Here is a 22,799-nt window from a genome sequence, read left to right on the forward strand (position 1 = left end):
AGCACGGTATTTTTCTTCTTTTATATTTTCTTTCAACAATGGCTTTCTTCTTCCCACTCTTCCATAAAGGGCAGATTTGTGGAGTGCACCACTAATAGTTGTCCTGTGGACAGATTCTCCCACCTGAGCTGTGGATCTCTGCAGTTTCTCCAGAGTTACCATGGGCCTCATGGCTGCTTCTCTGATGAATGCTCTCCTTGCCCGGCCTGTCAGTTTAGGTGGACGGTCATGTCTTGGTAGGTTTGCAGTTGTGCCATACTCTTTCCATTTTCGTATGATGGATTGAACAGTGCTCTGTGAGATGTTCAAAGCCTGCTTTAAACTTCTCCACAACTTTATCCCTGATCTTCCTAATTCTCTAGCAAACCTCTGAGGTCTTCACAGAACAGCTCTATTTATACTGAGATTAACTGGTTCCGGACCGCCCGCCGTACATTTACTGCTGCATGCTGGCTCTCCTGTGCGAACCGACGTAGCCCTATGTCAGTTGCGCGCGTGGCTCCCGCCCCCTATAGACAGCGGGGATGCTGATCCATGAGGCGGGCGGCGGCAATTGCTGCCGGGCACCCGCGATCGCTCCCCACTTAGAGAGAAAGACGGTCAGCTATTGTAAACACAGCAGACCGTTCTTCTCTCTGAAATGATCACAGAGCGCCTGTGATCCTTCTATATAGGATCACAGGTCTCTGTGGTCATTCCACAAGCCCATCCCCCATACAGTTAGAAAACACTCCCCTAAGCTCACACTTAACCCTTTGCTCACCACTGTGTTAACCTCTTCCCTGCCAATGTCATTAATACAGTAATAGTTCATATTTTTAGCTCTGATTACTGTAGTAATGTCACTGGTCCCCCCAAAAATGACAGTTAGGGGTCCGATCTGTCTGCTGCAATGTCACAGTTCCGCTAAAAATCACACATCTCCCCCATTACTAGTAAAAAATAAATAAATAAGTAAAAATGACATAAATGTTTCCCCTAGTTTGTAGACGCGATAACTTTGCGCAAACCAATCAAAATAAGTTTATTGCGATTTTTTTTTTTTTTTACTAAAAATAGGTAGCAGAATACAAATTGGCCTACAAGGATGAAAAATTTTGATTTTCAATTTTTTTTTTTTGGGAATGTGAAAAATATTATTTTTTTCAGAATTGCCACTCTTTTTTTGTTTATAGCGCAAAAAATTAAAATCGCACAGGTGATCAAATACCACCAAAAGAAAGCTCTATTTGTGGGGTAAAAATGACATCAGTTTTATTTCGATACATTGTCGCACAACCACGCAATTTTCCGATAAAATAACGTAGTGCTGAATCACACAAAATGGCCTGGTCGTTAAGGGGGCAAATCCTTCCGGTCCAGAACTGGTTAAATGACACACAGGTGAACTCTACTACTAATTAAGTGACTTCTGAATACAATTGTTTCCACTAGACTAGATTTTAGTTAGGGGTATCAAAGTAAAGGGGGGTGAATACAAACGCATGCCACATTTTTCACATATTTATTTATAAAAAATGTTGAAAACCATTTATCATTTTCCTTCCACTTTACAATTATGTGTCACTTTGTGTTGGTCTATCACATAAAATCCCAATAATATACATTTACGTTTTTGGTTGTAACATGACAAAATGTGGAAAATTTCAAGGGGTCAAATTCTGAACTGATTATCTTTCGAAAATCAGAAATTTCTTACGCTTTGTGATCCAATGATGCCACCATTTCAAAATTTTACCAACTAAGCCTTCAATTTCATCTCATGCTTCTACAAAAATGAATTGTTGTGGCCCGGAATCTTTTTCCTTTCCGAGAATTTTCTTTTCTTTCCAGGAATTTTCTTTTCTTGTGCTCATACGCATTTCTTTTTTATTATATTTCTCACACGATCCTCCCATCATTTTTTAGAAAATCGTTCGTTTTTCAAAATTTTCCAACGTGCCGATCACTCAAATTTGATGGCCACATGAAAATTAGCCATGCTGAAGCCCACTAATGATGCGAAATTTAAACAAAAATTCTTAGAAAAGATTTTTGACAGAAAATTCCTTCGAAATTGGTCCCATGTGTGGCCACCCTTAGCTGCCAAAATAATTGTAATTCTGTTTAAGCTTCTAAACCTCATACACCTGTCAAATACTATAGCCAGGTCCTGACCATTTAGCCTTCTTTAATGTACGCTAAGCAATGCAGCTTGATTTAGTGACTACCCAACCTGTGATTGGATAGCAAAGGAGTAGCAGGTCTCTGAAGAGGTTATTTTTGAGCTCTCTCCTCTAGTCAGCACTGTGCAATGCAATAAAGCCTGCTAGTAGTTGTAATAGTTACTTGAAAATTGTTTGTGATACTAAAAATATATGTTGGATAGTGTGATTTTCGAGTCAGGGACATGTTTCTGTTCAAACACAATGGCTAATGTCAGCTACATCATAGATAAAGTATCTGAAATTGACCTGGTATCAGGCACTTACTCCGTGTACAGCAGAACTGGATTGTGGGAGGAAGAAGAAGTACAAGTAGTCATGTGATGACTATGAGAACTGACAGTAGGAGAGAGCAGAGTGATGAGCTTATTAACATGCTACTTCTTCTTTCGCTGTCCAGTTACAGGTTGCTGGGCAACAAGGGCTCAGAGGAAGTAGACTCAATAATTCCAAACATCAATCTAAAGGCATCCAGTGGGTATATATGAGGTGCTGCCACTATACCATGGGCAAAAACCAACAAAATATAAAATACAGCAAAACCAGCACTAGATTCAATAACAATTGTAAATAACACCAACTGTGATGTGAGACAATGTGAGGATAAACCTATAATATATACTGAGAATACAATAAAAAAATGTACCATTGCTACACAGAGTAAGTGACAGCAATAAACTCTGATGAATAACGTGCACTAAGAGACCATAAATTAACGTGGGACAATAATGTGCAAATGTGTCATAATCATCCGGTGGAAAATGAGTATACAGTGGGTACGGAAAGTATTCAGACCCCCTTAAATTTTTCACTCTTTGTTATATTGCAGCCATTTTCTAAAATCATTTAGGTTCATTCTTCTTCCTCATGAATGTACACATAGCACCCCATACTGACAGAAAAACACAGAATTGTTGACATTGTTGCAGATTTATTAAAAAAGAAAAACTGAAATATCACATGGTCCTAAGTATTCAGACCCTTTGCTCAGTATTTAGTAGAAGCCCCCTTTTGATCTAATACAGCCAGGAGTCTTTTTGGGAAAGATGCAACAAGTCTTTCACACCTGGATTTGGGGATCCTCTGCCATTCCTCCTTGCAGATCCTCTCCAGTTCTGTCAGGTTGGATGGTAAACGTTGGTGGACAGCCATTTTTAGGTCTCTCCAGAGATGCTCAATTGGGTTTAAGTCAGGGCTCTGGCTGGGCCATTCAAGAACAGTCACGGAGTTGTTGTGAAGCCACTCCTTCGTTATTTTAGCTGTGTGCTTAGGGTCATTGTCTTGTTGGAAGGTAAACCTTCGGCCCAGTCTGAGGTCCAGAGCACTCTGGAGAAGGTTTTTGTCCAGGATATCCCTGTACTTGCCCGCATTCATCTTTCCCTCGATTGCAACCAGTCGTCCTGTCCCTGCAGCTGAAAAACACCCCCACAGCATGATGCTGCCACCACCATGCTTCACTGTTGGGACTGTATTGGACAGGTCATGAGCAGTGCCTGGTTTTCTCCACACATACCGCTTAGAATTAAGGCCAAAAAGTTCTATTTTGGTCTCATCAGACCAGAGAATCTTATTTCTCACCATCTTGGAGTCCTTCAGGTGTTTTTTTAGCAAACTCCATGCAGGCTTTCATGTGTCTTACACTGAGGAGAGGCTTCCGTCGGGCCACTCTGCCATAAAGCCCCGACTGGTGGAGGGCTGCAGTGATGGTTGACTTTCTACAACTTTCTCCCATCTCCTGACTGCATCTCTGGAGCTCAGCCACAGTGATCTTTGGGTTCTTCTTTACCTCTCTCACCAAGGCTCTTCTCCCCCGATTGCTCAGTTCGGCCGGTCGGCCAGCTCTAGGAAGGGTTCTGGTCGTCCCAAACGTCTTCCATTTGAGGATTATGGAGGCCACTGTGCTCTTAGGAACCTTAAGTGCAGCAGAAATATTTTTGTAACCTTGGCCAGATCTGTGCCTTGCCACAATTCTGTCTCTGAGCTCTTCAGGCAGTTCCTTTGTCCTCATGATTCTCATTTGCTCTGACATGCATTGTGATCTGGAAGGTCTTATATAGACAGGTGTGTGGCTTTCCTAATCAAGTCCAATCAGTATAATCAAACACAGCTGGACTCAAATGAAGGTGTAGAACCATCTCAAGGATGATCAGAAGAAATGGAAAGCACCTGAGTTAAATATATGAGTGTCACAGCAAAGGGTCTGAATACTTAGGACCATGTGATATTTCAGTTTTTCTTTTTTAATAAATCTGCAACAATGTCAACAATTCTGTGTTTTTCTGTCAGTATGGGGTGCTATGTGTACATTCATGAGGAAGAAGAATGAACCTAAATGATTTTAACAAATGGCTGCAATATAACAAAGAGTGAAAAATTTAAGGGGGTCTGAATACTTTCCGTACCCACTGTAAATATGGAATACTGAGATATATGAACAAAGACTGAGGGTCCAGTACACACAATATGTCACTTCCGGTTTGCGGTAGCCTGGAGCGTGGAACGCAAAGCGGAACACGGATAGCGGTTCCTGCTTATGTGTTGATCTACTCGTTTATATATGCTGTTTGCAAGTGCCATACAAGGCACTTTTAAATGTGAGTCCCCATTTTATATATTTTTTTTAATCAAATTGAATAAAACTTACTGCACCATGAGAATCTCTCCCTTAATTTTTTTGAGATACTGTGGATTGATGTCCCATTGAGCCATATACATAAGAGATTTTGGCTAGAGATACCCCTGCACCTTCACCTAGGAAGAGGTGGTCGCCCCTAATGAAAAGGAGTTCTACAAGCACTACAGGTCCCCAGAGGCCTAAGGGCACTTTTCCACTGCAAGTATCAGCTCGGCTCCACTCGGCCCTGCTTGGCTCTGTTTGGTTTTCCACTGCTTGGTACCGCATGGTACGGTGTTGGAACGGTTCGGTACTGTTTATGGCACTTTTCCACTGCAAGTACCGGCTCGGCTCTACTCGGCCCTGCTTGGCTCTGTTTAGTTTTCCACTGCATGGTACCACATGGTACGGTGTTGGAATGGTTCAGTACGGTTTTATGGCACTTTTCCACTGCAAGTACCGGCTTGGCTCCACTCAGCCCTGCTTGGCCCTGTTTGGTTTTCCACTGCATGGTACCGCATGGTACGGTGTTGGAATGGTTCGGTACGGTTTGGTACGGTTTTCTTTTCCACTAAAGTAAAGTGGGTGGGATAACAACGATTCTCTGACCAATCAGTGGCTAGTAGTGACAAACAGTCAAGGCTGCATGCAAAGGATTGTGGTATATGGTACCGGTACAGCCCTCTTGGAACCACAACCGAGGTGGTACTGTTTAAGCAAGCCGTACCGTTCGGTTCCATGTAGTGGAAAAGCACCGCCGTACCGAACCGTTCCAACACCGTACCATGCCGTACCATGCAGTGAAAAAGCGCAAAAGCGAGCCGAACCGTTCGGTACCATGCAGTGGAAAAGCGCAAAAGTGAGACAAACTGTTCGGTTCCATGCAGTGGAAAAGCGCAAAAGCGAGCCGAACCGTTCGGTACCATGCAGTGGAAAAGCGCAAAAGTGAGACGAACCGTTCGGTACCATGCAGTGGTAAAGCGCAAAAGCGAGCCGAACCGTTTGGTTCCATGCAGTGGAAAAGCGCCTTAGTATGGTTTGCTTTTCCACTAAAGTAAAGTGGGTGGGATAACAACGATTCTCTGACCAATCAGTGGCTAGTAGTGACAAACAGTCAAGGCTGCATGCAAAGGATTGTGGTATATGGTACCGGTACAGCCCTTTTGGAACCACAACTGAGGTGGTACTGTTTAAGCAAGCCATACCGTTCGGTTCCATGTAGTGGAAAAGCGCCGCCGTACTGAACCGTTTCAACACCGTACCATGCGGTACCATGCAGTGGAAAAGCGCAAAAGCAAGCCGAAGCGTTCGGTTCCATACAGTGGAAAAGCGCCTTAAGTGCTTCTGGTAAGTGGCCACCACTCACTGGGTGGAGGATCAGGTACCTGAATCTCACCAAGTAAAGAAGCACAGCACAGGCACAAGATTTGTCGTCACACTACGTGTTCATTTATGGACACTCTTCTTATTTTTGTGTTAATACCCACCTAATATTTATATAATTATTAATTTGCACTCAATAATTTTTGGTGGCCCCACATAGGAAATTGTACGTATTTATTCATCATATATTTTATCACCTTATTATTTGTGCATTGCACTGATCACTATATTTTGTAGTCTTTGTTCATACATCTCAGTATTCCATCTTTTATACTCATTTTTCACCGGATGATTATGACACATTTGCACATTATTGTCCCACGTTAATTTATGGTCTCTTAGTGCACGTTATTCATCAGAGTTTATTGCTGTCACTTACTCTGTGTAGCACTGGTACATTTTTTATCGTATTCTCAGTATATATTTATTATAGGTTTATCCTCACACTATCTCACATCACAGTTGGTGTTATTTAAAATTGTTATTGAATCTAATGCTGGTTTTGCTGTATTTTATATTTAGTTGATCTATTTATGCCCATGGTATAGTGGCAACGCCTCATATATACCCACTTCTGCTCATTTAAGTACGCTTACTTAAATTGTAGGCAGCTCCACACCACGTAATATCATAGTTATAAGGGAGGCGCCGTTACTCTTTACACTATTTTATAAAGGCATCTAGTACTGCAGGGGAAATCTCTAAATTTAGGTTCTTAATTTCTTTAAACTTTTTAATCGACTATTCGTTGATATCTTCTTATTTTTAGCTGGATATAGTTACATAGTTAGTGAGGTTGAATAAAGACATCAGTCCATCCAGTTCAACCTATCGTGTGTGTGTGTGTGTGTTGTTAATCATACATTGTATACCCCTGTATGTTGTGGTCTTTAAGGTGCCCATCTAATAGTTTTTTGAAACTATCAATGCTCCCTGCTGATACCACTGCTTGTGGAAGAGAATTCCACATCCTTACTGCTCTTACAGTGAAGAACCCCCTGCGTATTTTAAGATTAAACCGCCTTTCCTCTAGTTTTAGTGAGTGGCCACGTGTCTTATTGTATTCCCTTTCTCTGAATAGGTTTTTCCATATGCTAGGGTTTCCAGTACAGTATTTGTACATTGATATAGTTACATGGAGTTTAAAAATATATGTCCTAACTGTTAGTTCTGATAGTACCTACCATCATTTAAAAGTGTCTGCTTTAAGATTTGAGGGAGGGTAGTGATGGGCACACCACATCATAGCACTTTGACGGGGCCAAGCCTTCCGAGCTCCGTGTGGCCGCGGTCACTGCACCCATTCAATGTTTGGGGTGGAAACGAAGGAGATGGTTTAATGTCATGTTGGTAGATACGGCTTTATATAAAGTTTATAGATGACATGACCGGAGTCACAGTATCATCCAACTGCCCTTCCATCATACCACTTAGTGGAAGGGTGACACTAGTGGCCACACATAGGTAGCCAAGGAAATGTGGTGACAGGTAATAGCAGACAATAGTCAGGGGACAATGAAGTCCCAAATGGTTTTTCCTTATAAAAGAAAACACTCTATTTGGAGTATGCATAGAATAAGTGTTAACATACCGTATGTCATTTTGTTCCTGCCCGGAGTCCAACTTAGCAGTAATACCCCATTCTCCACCTTTCTGATTTGTTGTCGGAAACCTTGCTGGAGGTGTCCCCATGATGCGTTCTTGTTTTTTTTTTTTTAAGTTGGTTGGTATTTACAATCAAGTTTTATGATATAGAAAATATATTAGCATGCAAAACATATTTGCCATCCCCTTGAACAATTGACTAACTGAATAATTGGGTTTCCATTAAAGGGAACTTACCGTTCTCTGACTGTCAGGCTGCATGCTGGTTTCTAAGCAGCCCCAGGACGGGTATGCAGAAATGTACAGCTTCCATTTTAGAACAAGATATAATTGAGTGAACCCCTTCCTTCCTTCCTTCCTCTCATCTTCCTTCCTCCATGCATCCTCCCTTCCTTCTTCCTTCTCCATTACTTCCTTCTTTCCAATCCTTTCCTTCTTCCTTTTTGCTTCCTTCCCTCCCTTCCTCCTTCCTGTCATTTTCCTCGTTCCATTCCCTCTTTCTTTCTTTCTTTCTTTCTTTCTTTCTTTCTTTCTTTCTTTCTTTCTTTCTTTCTTTCTTTCTTTCTTTCTTTCTTTCTTTCTTTCTTTCAAGTTACATTCACACTGCATTCATTTATATATTCTTTCCTTTCTTCTTTCTTTCCATCCCTACCTTCCTTTTTTCCTTCTTATCCTTCCTCCTCTTCCTCCTTCCTTTCTACCTTCCTTCTTTCTCTCCTTCCTCCATCCCTTCCTTTTTTCCTCACTTCCGTATTTGCTTGCTTTCCTTCCTTCCTTCCTTCCTTCCTTCCTTCCTTCCCTCCTTCCTTCCTTCTTTCCTTCCTTCCTTCCTTCCTTCCATTCTTCCTTCTTTCCTTCTCTTCTCCCCTCCTCTTTTCTTCCTTCCTTCCTTCCCCCTACTCATCTTCCTTCCTTCCTTTTTTCTTCCTTCCTTTTCTTTCTTTCCTCCTTCCTTATTTTATTCCTTCCTTCTTTCCTTCCTTTCCTCCTTCCCTCCTTCCTTCCTTTTCTTCCTTCCTTCTCTCCCCCCCCCTTTTCTTCCTTCCTTTGACCTTTTCATCTTCCTTCCTTCCTTCCTCCCCCCCCCTTTTCTTCCGTCCTTTGCCCTTTTCATCTCCCTTCCTTCCTTCCTTTCTTCCTTCCTTCCATTCTTCCTTCCTTCTCTTCTCCCCTCCTCTTTTCTTACTTCCTTCCTTCCTTCCCCCTTCTCATCTTCCTTCCTTCCTTTTCTTTCTTTTCTCCTTCCTTATTGTATTCCTTCCTTCTTTCCTTCCTTTCCTCCTTCCCTCCTTCCCTCCTTCCTTCCTTTTCTTCCTTCCTTCTCTCCCCCCCTTTTCTTCCTTCCTTTGTCCTTTTCATCTTCCTTTCTTCCTTCCTTCCTCCCCCCCACTTTTCTTCCTTTCCTTGCCCTTTTCATCTTCCTTTCTTTCTTCCTTCTATCCTTCCTCCCATATTTCTTCCTTCCTTCCTTATTCATTTCTTCCTTCCTTCCTTCCTTCCTTCCTTATTCATTTCTTCCTTCCTTCCTGCCTTATTCCTTTCTTCCTTCCTTCCTTCCTTCCTTCCTTCCTTCCATATTCATTCACACCGTACTGAACAGCACTGCAGTGGAAGTGACCTCATACATAAATTCAGTTTATTTTAGTTGAGATTAAACATTAACATTTATAATTATTTACAACTATATTGATATAAAGCTGGTGTTTGTTACAAGTATATAGAAATCATTGAAAAGACTAAGCCTCCTCTTTCGGGCCCCCTGTGTGGATCTGTGTACAGACCTGTAACATCAGCTCTGCTAATGATGAGAATGGGGAGGGGAAGTAGCCGGGGAGCGGAGAGGAAGACTCTCTGGCTGCTCGGGGGGACAGTGATGATCTGAAGCAGTACTTTGGGTTGTCCGATTGACTGTACACTGTGACAGCAGCCAGCTTTCCCCTTTTACAGCAACCCATAGACATGAGATTGTGGCCAGATGCAGCTAATAATGACAAATGTCTTTTAATATCTAAAGAAACGTCAAAACTCCTAACTTTATCACACCCTCAAATCAAAGTAAGGGTGTTATAATAGCAACAGCAGACCGTGCAACTGCTATGGGGCCCTGAAGCACCAGGGGCGCAGGACACAGATACTATTTGGCATATACTGTAAATATGGATGAAATGCATGTATAAAAAGCTCAGAAACCTCTATACCATTTCTATTGCAAACAATGAACATTGCTTGAACTGAATTAGAAAAATTGCCTTCCCTGTAGAGATTAGAGAAATGGGAGCCCCTTCATGGTTTTGCTATGGGGCCCTATCACATATAATTACGGCACTAGCCATGAGGTTTGATTGTGTCCCATCCATTGTCAACCTGACTTTGGTTTAATAACAATCCAGGTGTAAGCTGTGTAGCCTAAGAGTTGAATAAATGTCATGTAATAGTGTGAAGTAACAGTGTTTGGTTTCCCTTTCTGCCGCAGATAATGTAATCCTTCGGATTGGTGCCCTCTATGCGCTGCGTCCTGCAGCTCGCTGCCTGGCAGTTCTCGGCTGCGTCTCTCTTCAGGACCTCCAGGACTCCTCAGCCACCACAGACTTAGGAATCCGGCTCCTCTGATCATACCTGGACCACTGGGAGGAGGAAAGCCTACCCCTGCCTCCTCTCTCCTCATCTCTAGGTCGCTTATGATGGAGAAGGACCAACAAGCAGATCAGCTATATGAGTGTGTGGCGGAGATAGGGGAAGGGGCATATGGCAAGGTGTACAAGGCCCGTGACCTGAAGAATGGAGGACGCTTTGTGGCCCTGAAACGGGTGAGAGTGCAGACTGGGGAGGAGGGAATGCCGCTGTCCACCATCCGGGAGGTGGCTGTGCTGCGACACCTGGAGACCTTCGAGCATCCAAATGTGGTCAGGTAAGAGTGAAGGTGGCTCCTGTGACCCCACAGGCACAGGGTTTGATTTAATGTTTGAGGAGAGAAATGTATGCAATTGGATGGAAGGCATAGGCTTTTTTACATAAAGTTGGAAACTAACCAGTCTAATCTAAAAGTCACTAGCCTTATATGAGCAGCGAGGGAACCTCTACAAGAGAAACTACTCAGGAAGGTTGAGCTAAACTTGCCCTCAGCTCTTGGGTTTTATTTTTGATTGATTATTGTTGATTGGTTATGCAAATGCAAGGAACCTTTCTCTGGCATAATGATTCCATTTCCACTGAAAAAAGATATTATGTATGAATAAGAAATATGGATGCTGTCAATGCAGACCTCTTCTACTTAGAAATGTGAGTTGGCTCACACTGATCCAGTGGCTTCAATACTTTTTAGGGCCAACTTTTTTTTGTTAAACTGGGCCCCAAGGATGGGTAAAAAAATAATAATAAAGTTCAGGCTGCAATACTCACTTGTAATCAGAAGTTGTTCCCTGCAGGATTTCTGTTCTGGCACAAGATACCCTCAGTAAGACATACTATGAATAAATTGGCACCGTGGTCTTGCCTCTAGAGGAGGCATCATCACGGCACTCTTAATTCATAGCGTCTTCATGCAGAGAGCAGACAGGGAGAAAGTTAGGTGTATGTGGGCCTGGGGTAGGCAGCAATACTCACTTGTAAGAAGGGGTTCTCCCCTGCAGAATTTCTGTTTCGGCACAAGATACCCTCCGTAAGACATACAGTACTGTAAATAAATTGGCACCATGGTCTTGCCTCTAGAGGGGGCATCATCACGGCACCATTCATTCATAGCATATCCACTCAGAGAGCAATCAGGGAGATAGGAGTATACACTTTGAGGGTGTAAAGCTGAATAGCTGCCAGTAGCCTCTGGTCCTCTTCCCTTTTACTTACAAAACATACTTAAAATTTAGGATTGTGTGGGCCTGGTAAGGGCATAGAGGAAAGACCTATGGGTGTACTAGGGGTAGGATCTCAGAGATCTGGTGCTAGAATTCCTCAAGTGAAAGTAGAAGTGGCACATTGCTTTATTATTATTATATATATATATATACAGTAGGATATACTTTTTAAGCTTTATTCCAAAAGAAACAAGTAACATGGTGCTGTAACTGCTTAAAAAGTGTTAGCTGGGGTTAGGATTTAATAACTTGTAATGACTTCTCCGGGACCTGCTGCCACCTCGTACAGCATTCACTTGAAATGCATTATAAGGGCAAGGCTGTACACAGTGTGCATTGGGGGTTGTGTAAGGCACCTGATGCGCACTGACCTTTTGCACTATATGCGTTCAGAGCATACGTCTTCCGAAGCTTTATGCAACCACTGGTGCACAAGTAGGGTACGGGATGGTGCAAGCTCTGCACACTCTACAGCTGTGTGTAAGAAACCTAAGGCCCCGTTCACACCTGAGTGATTTTCTGCTTGAAGTTTGTAGCTCTAAAACGTTCAACAAGCCAAATCTTTCTCATTTCAATGGCCCCTATTAACATATGAGCATTCTGTCGCCTGAAGCAAAAAAAATGGTTGCTCAAAAAAGTACATGAGCTTCTTTTTTGGCAGGTCACTAAAGTTTTTGGCCCCATAGACTTCAAAAGAAATGCCAGAAAATGCGTGCCATGAGTGACTAGTTCTTTCTGTTGGCTAAACAAAAACACCTGAAGCTGTAAAACGCTTGTAATACACTTCTAAATATGCTCAAAAACTCTCAAATATAAACGCCAGTAAATTTCTACGCTCGGGTGTAAATGCAGCCTAAGACTACCCTGTCCACAGATTGACAATGATGTTGGGCAAATTCACTGCAAAATGAACATCCGGGGAAGTCGAAAACGTATTGAATCCACTGGGAGGATCAACAAGTTAGAAAAGGGGGTGACTCTGTAAAAAAATAAAACTGTTGTTGTCATTGTTAGTAACAGATTACAGTGGGATTTTGTTGCCCAAAGTGACGGTCTGTCTAAAACTTTCCTCTCCGACCACTTTATGTTCACCTTTACAGGGCTCTCCATGTTCTCCACATCCTTCCTCTTTGGCAGCCACCACAACATATCTGGTGCTGTTAGGAATGGGGGGGGGGGGGCGCATTCATTTTTCCCATAATGCCCTGCTTTGGCCTAGTGACCAGTCTAGATCCAAGCACTGTCACATGAAGGAGGAAGTGACGTCTTCAGTCCCTCTAAACTCCAATATTGGAAATTTTGCAGCGGCTGCCACTTAGAATCAACGTGAAGGTGAGTATAAGATATTTGGGGGGGGGAGGCTTTAATCACACCCTGTCACTTTACCCTGAATGGACAAGATCACATGATCTCTTTAAGGGGGACAACGCTGACGTAAACAGTGCTGCCTGGACCTCTTCCTTATGTGCTGTGTTGACTATACAAAGTCTTAAAACAATGAAGAATTTCTTATTGCATAGCATTATTGTATTTGCATTCCATCGCTACATGCGTGCAGGTGTCTTCCGTGGATACGATTGCATTTAAATTTACAACAAATATGTCTTGTCAGCAGCGTTCGGGGATATTTATCCTTGAAATGACCAGCTGTGAGGCTCTCTGACGTGAAGTTCTATTGCTTCTCCAGTGATGCAAGGTCAAAATATCTTTTAGTTAAAACATAAAAAGGGAAGTTTTGTTTCCTACATTTCCTCAGTGCTCAGTATTTTGTACTTGGACTGAGAGATATATGGAGGCCACCATTGTTGACCTTTCATATCAGTTGCCTATCTGTCTCTGGCATTAGCACTTTCTGAGCCTCATCCATTGAGAAATTAGTAAGGCGAACTCACTCAGAACTCTTGTTTGGATCAATGACTTTAAGGTATTGAGTAAAGGAGGAAAGTGCCAGATGTGATTTTTCTGGAATATGTTTTTTTGCCTAAAGTTGTTTTCATCAACAGTAAAGCCAACACATTTTGTGGGTTCAACAGGTCTTCCTTCAGCAAGACTTAACTGATGCTGAAGAAAAAACCCAGCCTGCTCCTGGAGCAGACTCTTTCTATCTTTTGTTAGAGAAACGATCCTTTAGTATCACCCCGGTATTACCAGTCCCGTATATATGTTCTTCGTTCAGAATCCTTCAAGCCCTGATGAAGGATGTCCTGTGGAACCCCTAAAATATGTTGGGTTTAACTGAATGTGACTGTTAATAAAACAATTTCTGGGCTTTCAAAAACATGTCTGGTGCTTCTTCTTTCCATACTGGCTTTTCTAAGACATGCCATGTCTGTTACTCCCTAGAGAGCTACCACAAACTGAATAGTTTTTATATGTCATACCCTTGTTTCAATTGGAATAATTGCTAAATAAAAAACAACAATGCAATTCATATATAAACAACCTCCAAATACTATGTTCTAGGTTTATCACCCCCATTGCACTGGTAGGAGGATGCCAAGTCCAAATAGTCTGTGACCAAATCAAATTATGATGCAAAGAATAAAGGTGGAGCCGCTCAACTTCTAAAAGTACGAAAAAGGTTTATTCAAGTCACCCAATACAAAATATTTGTACACGAGCTTAGTCATAGAGTGGGGATTGCAAGATTCCCATCTGCGATCCTCACTCTATGACTAAGTTACAGATGGAGTGAAAAGCGTAAGAGGGGAGCAGCTGGATTTATCTTATATCGGGTAACTTGAATAAACCTATTTCGAACTCTTAGAAGTTGGCCCGCTCCACCTCTATTCTTTGCATCACACTTTATACCTTCTAAAGCAGGGGTCTTCCAAACTTTCTAAACAAAGGGCTATTTTATTTTCCTTCAAACTTTAAGGGGGCTGGACTGTGGCCAGCAGGAGTAGAAAATGTCTTTGTGTCAGTGGCAATTAACAATGTCCCTATATTTGGTACTGGGTGGGAAGAATAGTACCCTATTATTGGTATCAATGGGAGAAATAGTGCCTCATCATTGGTGTCAGTGGGAGGAATAGTGCCCTATCATTGGTGTCAGTGGGAGGAATAGTGCCCCATCATTGGTGTCAGTGAGAGGAATAGTGCCCCATCACTGGTGCCAGTGAGAGAAGTAGTACCCCATCATTGTTGGCAGTGGGAGGAATAGTGCCTCATCATTGGTGGCAGTGTGAGGAATAGTGCCCCATCATTGGTGTCAGTGAGAGGAATAATGCTCCATCACTGGTGTCAGTGAGAGAAGTAGTGCCCCATCATTGGTGGCAGTGAGAGGAATGGTGCCCCATAATTGGCATCAGTAGGAGAAATAGTACCCCATTGTCGGTTCTCAGTGTGTAAGATCCTGGCACTCTCAGTGCCTTTCTATCATCTCACTTCCGGGTTGCGTTCCACCATTCAGGTAGGTGGAACGCATATAAGGTGTGTATTCCTTTAACAGTGCTGATGTCATCATCAGGCGCCACACTGAGCGGCTATTTCAACTGACGGTCTGCACTCACACATGGTTCGTGCAACCGCTCCTGATACCTGCCTAACCTGACGCTGCCGAATCTTCCAGCTACATACCCTATACCTGGATTGACCGGAGCCTCGCTACCTTGTCCTGCACTCCCTCACTACTGGCTATTGATAAGTACCCCACAGGGGACCCCCTCTTATCAACAACACTTGCTAACTAATACCTGCATTACAGAACTCTTGCTAGCTCTAGGATACATGCTCTCTAGTATCTATCACCTGCATTACTAAACTAGATTGCTAGCTCTTGTGCCTACTGCTTACTAAACCCTGCATTCCTGAACTAGATTGCTAGCTCTTGTGTCTACTGCTATCTGTTACCCAGCAACTCTGTTTGTGCATACCTCTGAACACCACATCGGTTACCAGCCTATCCGATTCTCACATCGGTTACCAGCCTATCCGATTCTCACATCGGTTACCAGCCCTATCCGATTCTCACATCGGTTACCAGCCTAGCTGATTCTCACATCAGTTACCAGCCCTATCCGATTCTCACATCGGTTACCAGCTATATCCGATTCTCGCATCAGTTACCAACCTACCTCCACACACCTACAAAGAGACTAACATACCTGTGTTATCCATTGTAACTATTACTTCTACCTATCATCATCTACTATCACTCCTGCAACATCACTATCTGAGTGCTTATCATCATCTACTGTCACTCTTCAAAGCCTATACCTTCAGTGTATCATTTCACTGCTACTTGCATAATTACCTATCACTCCTGCAACATCATTAACTGAGTGTTTGTGTATTTGCATACTGAATCAGGCTGAACCACTGTGATGAGTCAAGAGTGTTGGATCAGGTGATTTAACATATCTCTACAAGACTACTGAGTGGAATTCTGCAGCTGTAGATCCAGCCCCTTTGAACTAAGAACCCAGAGCGTTACACAGTGGCAGGAACCCCACTCTTGTTGACAGTGAGAGGAATAATGCCTCAAGGGCAGGATAAGAGCAAGCAAAGGGTCGCATCTAGCCCCAGGGCTGCAGTTTGGAGACCACTGTTCTAAAGCCGGCCATAGACGGAGCTATTTTCTTTCCTGTAATCACTGTGTTGATGGGGGAATCCCTCCCGCGGAGCCATTGTGTTCTCCAAGTCGGAAGGCATGGGGAGTCGTCCCCACCAGGAGAACACAGTAATTACTGCTAGCAGATATAATAGCCACTAGCAATAATCGCATGTAAAATCCAGCAGGCTGGTTGTACTCAAGTTGAACAATCGATCAATTTGGGTACATTCAGCCTGCCCATACATGGTTCAAATCTCAGCCTGTTCTTTCTGAAGCGGCTGAGATTTGAACCATCTATGGCCGGGTTTAGGCTTTGAAGCCACTGTATCAGCCTGGAAGTATATTAGTGACTTTTTCAAGCCCATGATGCGAGGATCACACAATTATGACTTCATAAGATATAATGTGGTGGTGGCCAACATTAATATAGACTTGACTCCACATGGTTGTGGAATAGGAGATCCAGCAAACTCATTTAGGTGTGATGGTCAGGTGTCTACAATATTTGGATTCCTGTTAGGGTGCTTACAGATTTTCTGGAAAAAAAACTGTTTCCTTGATTCTTACCCTTAGAGGAAAGTGTGACGTTTCTCTTCGTGAAACTCCACAAACATTCAAGCACAACATTCCCAACGCACACGTTCCTGAAACTGACTGTAAATGTAAATGGGTGTTGCAACGACCACCATTTGGTAACCAAAGACATTCAAAGGGAGAAGTATGTCACCAGCACACCAAGGATCTCCAGAATGGGTCCATGGCTTTATTCGGAGATCACTACATAGTTATAGTGGCGATGTTTCGGAGACTTGCAGGACCCCATCATCAGGCATGTGACGCACGCCTGATGAAGGGTTCCTGCGATGCTACGAAACGTCACTACTGTAACTATGATGCGATCGCTGAATAAAGCTTTGGACCCATTCTGGAGATCCTTGGTGTGCTGGTGACATACTTCTCGCTCCACAAACGTTGTCACTCAAATACAAAACCCTTGGTATTTTTAATACTGTTCAATGCGATGAATCATCGGCGGAAACACAAGAGAAATTGTGCATAAGGACATAGAGATAAAACATATCTTGCATTGTGATCCACTGATGTTTTCATAAAATTGATAAAACAACATCTTGTGAGTCACTGTCAGAAAGAAAACCTCCGGTAAGATAAAAACTTCCAGTAAGGCCTATGTCATCAAAAGGATCTCCAAGAAACATGTTCAGTAAACATGCATACGTAGATGGTGGTATGCATCATTTTTGTCTTGAATTAAAAAGTTGTTGTTTTTTTGTGCATTATTGGGTCGGTGGCTGACGGTGGCCGGGTGAGGCCTGCAGTTGGTTGTCTGTGTTCAGTGTATCTCTGGATGGATACCATATTTGTTATTTTACTTTCAAGCAGCTTTGTGAGTATAAGCAGCATTTACTAATAAAGTTTTTATTGATGATTTTGCACAAAAAAAAAAGTTGTTGGTCATTAACCGGTGTGAATAGGAGAAGGTTTCATCCAGCACTGCATCCCATATATTTAAGCGCTTAATAAACAAAATGGGGGTGGGGACCTTAAAAGTGCTAATTACCACACAATTTTTGAAAAAGTTAACAACTCATTTTATTAATTCATTAAAATCAGGTTAAAATTAAAAAACATAGTCGGTTTTCATTCCACAATAACAATATTTAGTATATTACATATTTCTTACTACAGCAGATGCAATAATCTCGACATGTTTCGCCAATTGTTATGGCTTCTTCAGGAGTTTATGTAGCAAACTGGACTGTATACTGAACTGTTTACAATATGAGATTTTATACATTTTAATATATTACATATTTCAATTTCTCATAAATTTACAATTTTATATTACACGTGTCATTTATTGGTCAATTCCTAAAACATGCCATGGATACCTCCCCACTTTATTAGAATATGATGAAAATTGTCTGTATCTATATCAGAATTTGGAACCAGCGTTTTGATGAGCACAGTGCAGCCGATTAGATGGCCATAGGAGAAACAAAAGATCCAGGCTCGTTTTTTAAGTAAATCTCTTAATAACCCTCCTAAAAAAAAAGCCTGGTTTAGGTATGAGGTGCAGGTGCCTGGATATCCTCATGCCTTTTTGTTATGGCCGTTTTGACAAGCCAGGATTTGGCACTTCTTCATAGTGCTGAACAGGGCCGCTGATAGGGGGGGGACCACCAGTCCTCCTGTAGGGGGTCGGGCACACAGGGGGGCCCCAACAGCATGGGGAATTTGTGCGGTCGAGTGGAGGGGCAAAAACAGAAGGAAGCCCTGTGCGGCTTTCTGCTGCAGGTGAAAGCCAGTTTCTCCCCCTCCTGCCAGCTTTCAGCTGCTGCCGGGAGAGACACAGGGCATCATTCCTGCAATTGCTTGTCCGACACCATTCCCTCTTCCTTGTTCGGTCTGCTTCTGACCCCCGCTCCCCCTCCCCGTGTGCCCCCCTTTCACTGTGCACCCCCTTCCTCCTGCAGCACTGATAGCTTCCCTGTCCTGTAGAAAGAAAAAAATAAATAATAATTAAACGTAATAAAAAATAAAAAAAGAAAATTGTAAAATAAGATTGTAAGCATTTTTTACATAAAAAAAAAAAATATATATATATATATATATATATATATATATATATATATATATACTGTATATATATATATATATATATATATATATATATATATTTTTTTTTTTTTAAATGTAAAAGAAACAAATAAAAAGGGCTAATTCACACAGGATCTCTGTTATGTTTGTGTCCGCTAATAATGATTTTAATGTATTTTTTGGGAAAATATTGTCTTGACATATTCGGGGGGCCCTGCTAGGAAGGCTGCACGGGGCCCCGTGATTTCTAACAGCAGCCCTGGTGTTGAAGCTTGCCATCCTTGCTTGTCCTATAGGCCAGAGATGCTGTCCGTCATAATGAAGGGCCAATCGGAATGTGGAGGGAGCTAATGGAAAGCCTTGACACTGCCCTGAATTAACTAAGCTTTGTTATATTTGTCCTGTATTTGTGTTGAAAACTTTAGGCATCTCAAGGTGCTTGCACTTTGTACTTGCAGCAGTTTTAATTTTTTTTTTGGTATTGAGAGTCTCTTTAAATTCATTTTATTTTTTATTTTTTGTAGATTGGAACTCTTGTCTAGTTTGCAGTTGCTGCCTGTAACGCCATTGGGGTCTTCTTTAAAAAAAAAAAAAAAAAGATCAATATTTTTTGTAGTTTTCGAGAAGCAGTAGAAAACAAACTCAAATATTTTTGCTGTGTGGCTTCTATCTCCTTTTGTATCTGCACAGTCTAAAATAATACTAAATTCAAATGTAATTTTTTTTTTTACAAAAAAATAAAAAGGAGGTACTACTTACTTGCTCTGTGCAATGATATTGCACAGAAAGGTCGCTTGCCTCCTTTGCTGGAAGTCCCCACCGACGTTGTCAGCTCCTCCTCCTTTGGTCCCGAGCCAGGCTGTGTGCGTCCATAGACACACAAAGTGTCGGTAATCCACACCCCTTTCCCTCTTCAAAGGATTTTGACTGACAGCAGCAGGAGCCTATGGCTCCTGTGAAAGCAGTAAGTGAGGGGAGCAGGACTGGGGCTGGGGACAGCGCAGGAGCAGTTAAAGAGGCCAGGTAAGTGTTTAGGATCAGAGGGGGGAGGACAGGTAGTGGGGCTTTATTTTACCTTAATGCATTAAAGTAAAAAAAGTTTAGGCTTTAGTATCACTTTTTTGCATGTGGACATTAACACTTACCGACTGCCTAACTGTAAATGTACATCATGACTTTACAGCTAAATACCGCCATCATGGCTGCAGCTAGATGCTATACCCTGGTATCTTTTTTTTCTTCAAGTGGTCGGCTTTCTAATAAAAAGTGATCGCAGCGGCGGTTTTGCCACAAGATTACTTTTATAGGCAGCAGAGAGGCGCCCCCGCCGCTTCCTGGTCGTTTCCGAGCTTACCGAAGCCAACAGTAAGCAAGGAACCAATCCGGTGCAGATAGCCCCCACTCAGCTCTATGACCTTGGAGGACCGGAGCGACGTTCGACACGTCACTTCTTAATCTTCTTAATGGGCAGACGAAAAGGATTTTTTTTTATTTAAAGGCAAAATTTCTTTTTTTTTATTTTGCTTTTAAAGGTAAATGAGAGATTTGGGGTCTTTTTGGCCCCAGATCTCTCAATAAAGAGGACCTGTCATGCTTATTTCTATTACAAGGGATGTTTACATCCCTTGTAATAGGAACAAAAGTGATAAAATAAAAAATTAAAAGGACATTGTAAAAATAAAAATAAATAAGAAAAAAAAAATGTAAATGCTGCATACCTCCAAGCTCGCGTGCAGAAGCGAACGCATCCGAAAGTCGCGCCTGCATAAGTAAACAGTGTTCAAACCACACGTGAGGTATCACCGCGATCGTTAGAGTGAGAGCAATAATTCTAGTGCAAGATCTCTTCTGTAACTCTAAACAGGTAACCAGCAAAACACTGTTTTGTTTTTGTTTTTTTAATTTAGAAGTTGCGCAAATACAGTTTGACATAAAATATTGGAATGACCGCCATTTTATTCTCTAGGATCTCTGCTAAAATATATAAAAAAAAAAATATATATATATATATATATATATATATATATTGTTTGGGAGTTCTAAATAATTTTCTAGCAAAAAATACAATGGCCTGGTCTTAAAGTGGTAAAAATGCCTCATTTAAATCTGTATGTGGTAGATCTCCTTGCTTTGTGCACTGGTCCAAATCATTTGGTGGAGGGGGTTTATGGTGAGGGGTTGTTTTTCAGGGGTTGGGCTTCGCCCCTTAGTTCCAGTGAAGGGAACACTTAAAGAAGAAGTAAACTTCCCTCTGTAGTTTTTTTAACTATAGGTAAGCCTATGATAAGTCTTACCTACAGGTAGTGTAAGTATCTCCTAATCATGTACCGTTTAGGAAATATTTACATTACATGCAACCAGTGACATCACTGGTGCATTCGCTCTGAAGGAATGGTGGGCCGTGACGTTCCTTCAGAGCCCTGTGCCGTGAATGGCGGCTCCCGCATGCACGCGCGGGAGTGACATCATCGCGGCTGCAGCCAATAAGACGGCCGGAGGATGCAAACCCAGAAGTAAGACGGGTGAACATGTCGGCTTCTCAGCGAAGAGCGGGCGGCGCTGAAAGGGCTTTGTTTTAAGGTATGTATTTCAACTTGAGCTAGTATGTGATCCATACTAGCACATTATGCCTTTGTTTTACAGGTTTTTATATATTTATTTATTTATTTATTTTTTGGAGGTTTACAACCTCTTAGAGCCCATTCACATTTGCGCGACTTGTCAGGCGACTTGTCAGCCTGACAAGTCGCGCTTGGTCGCGGTCCATTGATTAGCACAATCGCTCCGACTTAGAAAAAGGGTCCTGTACTACTTTGGGGCGACCTCGGAGCGACTTGCATAGACTTTCATTATGTAAACAGACTTCACAGGTCGCCCCCCAAAGTCGTGTCGCGCTAGTCTGAATGGGCTTTTATAGCGTCAGCATACCAAGACATTTTGGACAATTTCGTGCTCCCAACTTTGTGGGAACAGTTTGTGGATGGCCCCTTCCTGTTCCAACAACTGCACACCAGTGCAAAAAGCAAGGTCCATAAAAACATGGATGAGCGAGTTTGGGGTGGAGGAACATGACTGGCCTGCACAGAGCCCTGACCTCAACCCCATAGAACACCTTTGGGATGAATTAGAGCGGAGACTGTGAGCCAGGCCTTTTCTCCAACATCAGTGCCTGATCTCACAAATGCACTTCTGGAAGAATGGTCAAACATTCCCCAGGGTTCGTACGGTCCTGGAAATCCTGGAAAAGTTTTGGAATTTTTAGATGACACTTTCCAGGCCTGGAGTGGTCATGGAAAATTAGGAAACACACTAGGTTTTGGAAAAGTCATGGAATTAAATTACTGTGGAGGAGCGGGGATCGACGGGGAGCAGATGCTTAATTATTTTAATTATTTTATGATAATTATATTGCCACATACTGTATTTACATTTCACTGTATTAGCGTCCTTCCGGGTCCGCGGTATGCGCGTGCTGTCATTGGCCAGCAGCAGCCGAAGAGATGACCCAGTCAGGCAGCGGGGAGGGCCGGCCGCGGTTTGCCTGGAGATACTGTGACTGGCTAGCAGCAGCAGTAACAGCGGGGAGATTATCAACCAATGAGGCAGCGGAAGCGTCACTGGAGGGCGGGCCGGCCGCATGAACGTGATGATGACGCGGAAGGGGGTGGTAACCGTTTCGGTTACCGCACCCCCGCGTCATCACGTTCATGCGCCCGGCCTGCCCTCCTGCTTTCTGGCTCCCCCAGTGCTCTCCAGCTCCCTGGCTCCCCCCTCAGTGATTTCCAGTTCCCCCCAGACAGTGATCTCCAGTCCCCCCCCCCTCTCCTCCTGTGCTCTCCATCCACCTGGTTTTCCATGCTCCCCCCCCCTCCCCCGCGCCTTCCAACCCCCCTGCAATGCTTTCCAAACTCCCCCTTAATTCTCTCCAGTCCCCCCCGTGCCCTTCAGCTCCTCCAGTGCTCTCTGCT

General features: G+C 42.7%; 1 protein-coding gene across 1 annotated transcript in view; it reads left to right on the plus strand.

The window, feature by feature from the left end:
• CDK6 (cyclin dependent kinase 6) overlaps window positions 1-22,799 on the plus strand; it is a 323,198-nt gene that overhangs the window by 10,296 nt on the left and 290,103 nt on the right. The window contains exon 2 of the mRNA XM_082257809.1: window positions 10,280-10,714. Within this exon, the coding sequence (XP_082113935.1) occupies window positions 10,485-10,714 (230 nt within the window). The 5' untranslated portion in view covers window positions 10,280-10,484. The remainder of the gene's footprint in view (window positions 1-10,279; window positions 10,715-22,799) is intronic.

The sequence above is a fragment of the Pelophylax lessonae genome, assembly GCF_965119305.1.
Source record: "Pelophylax lessonae genome assembly, chromosome: 5".
Taxonomy (NCBI): Eukaryota; Metazoa; Chordata; class Amphibia; order Anura; family Ranidae; genus Pelophylax; species Pelophylax lessonae.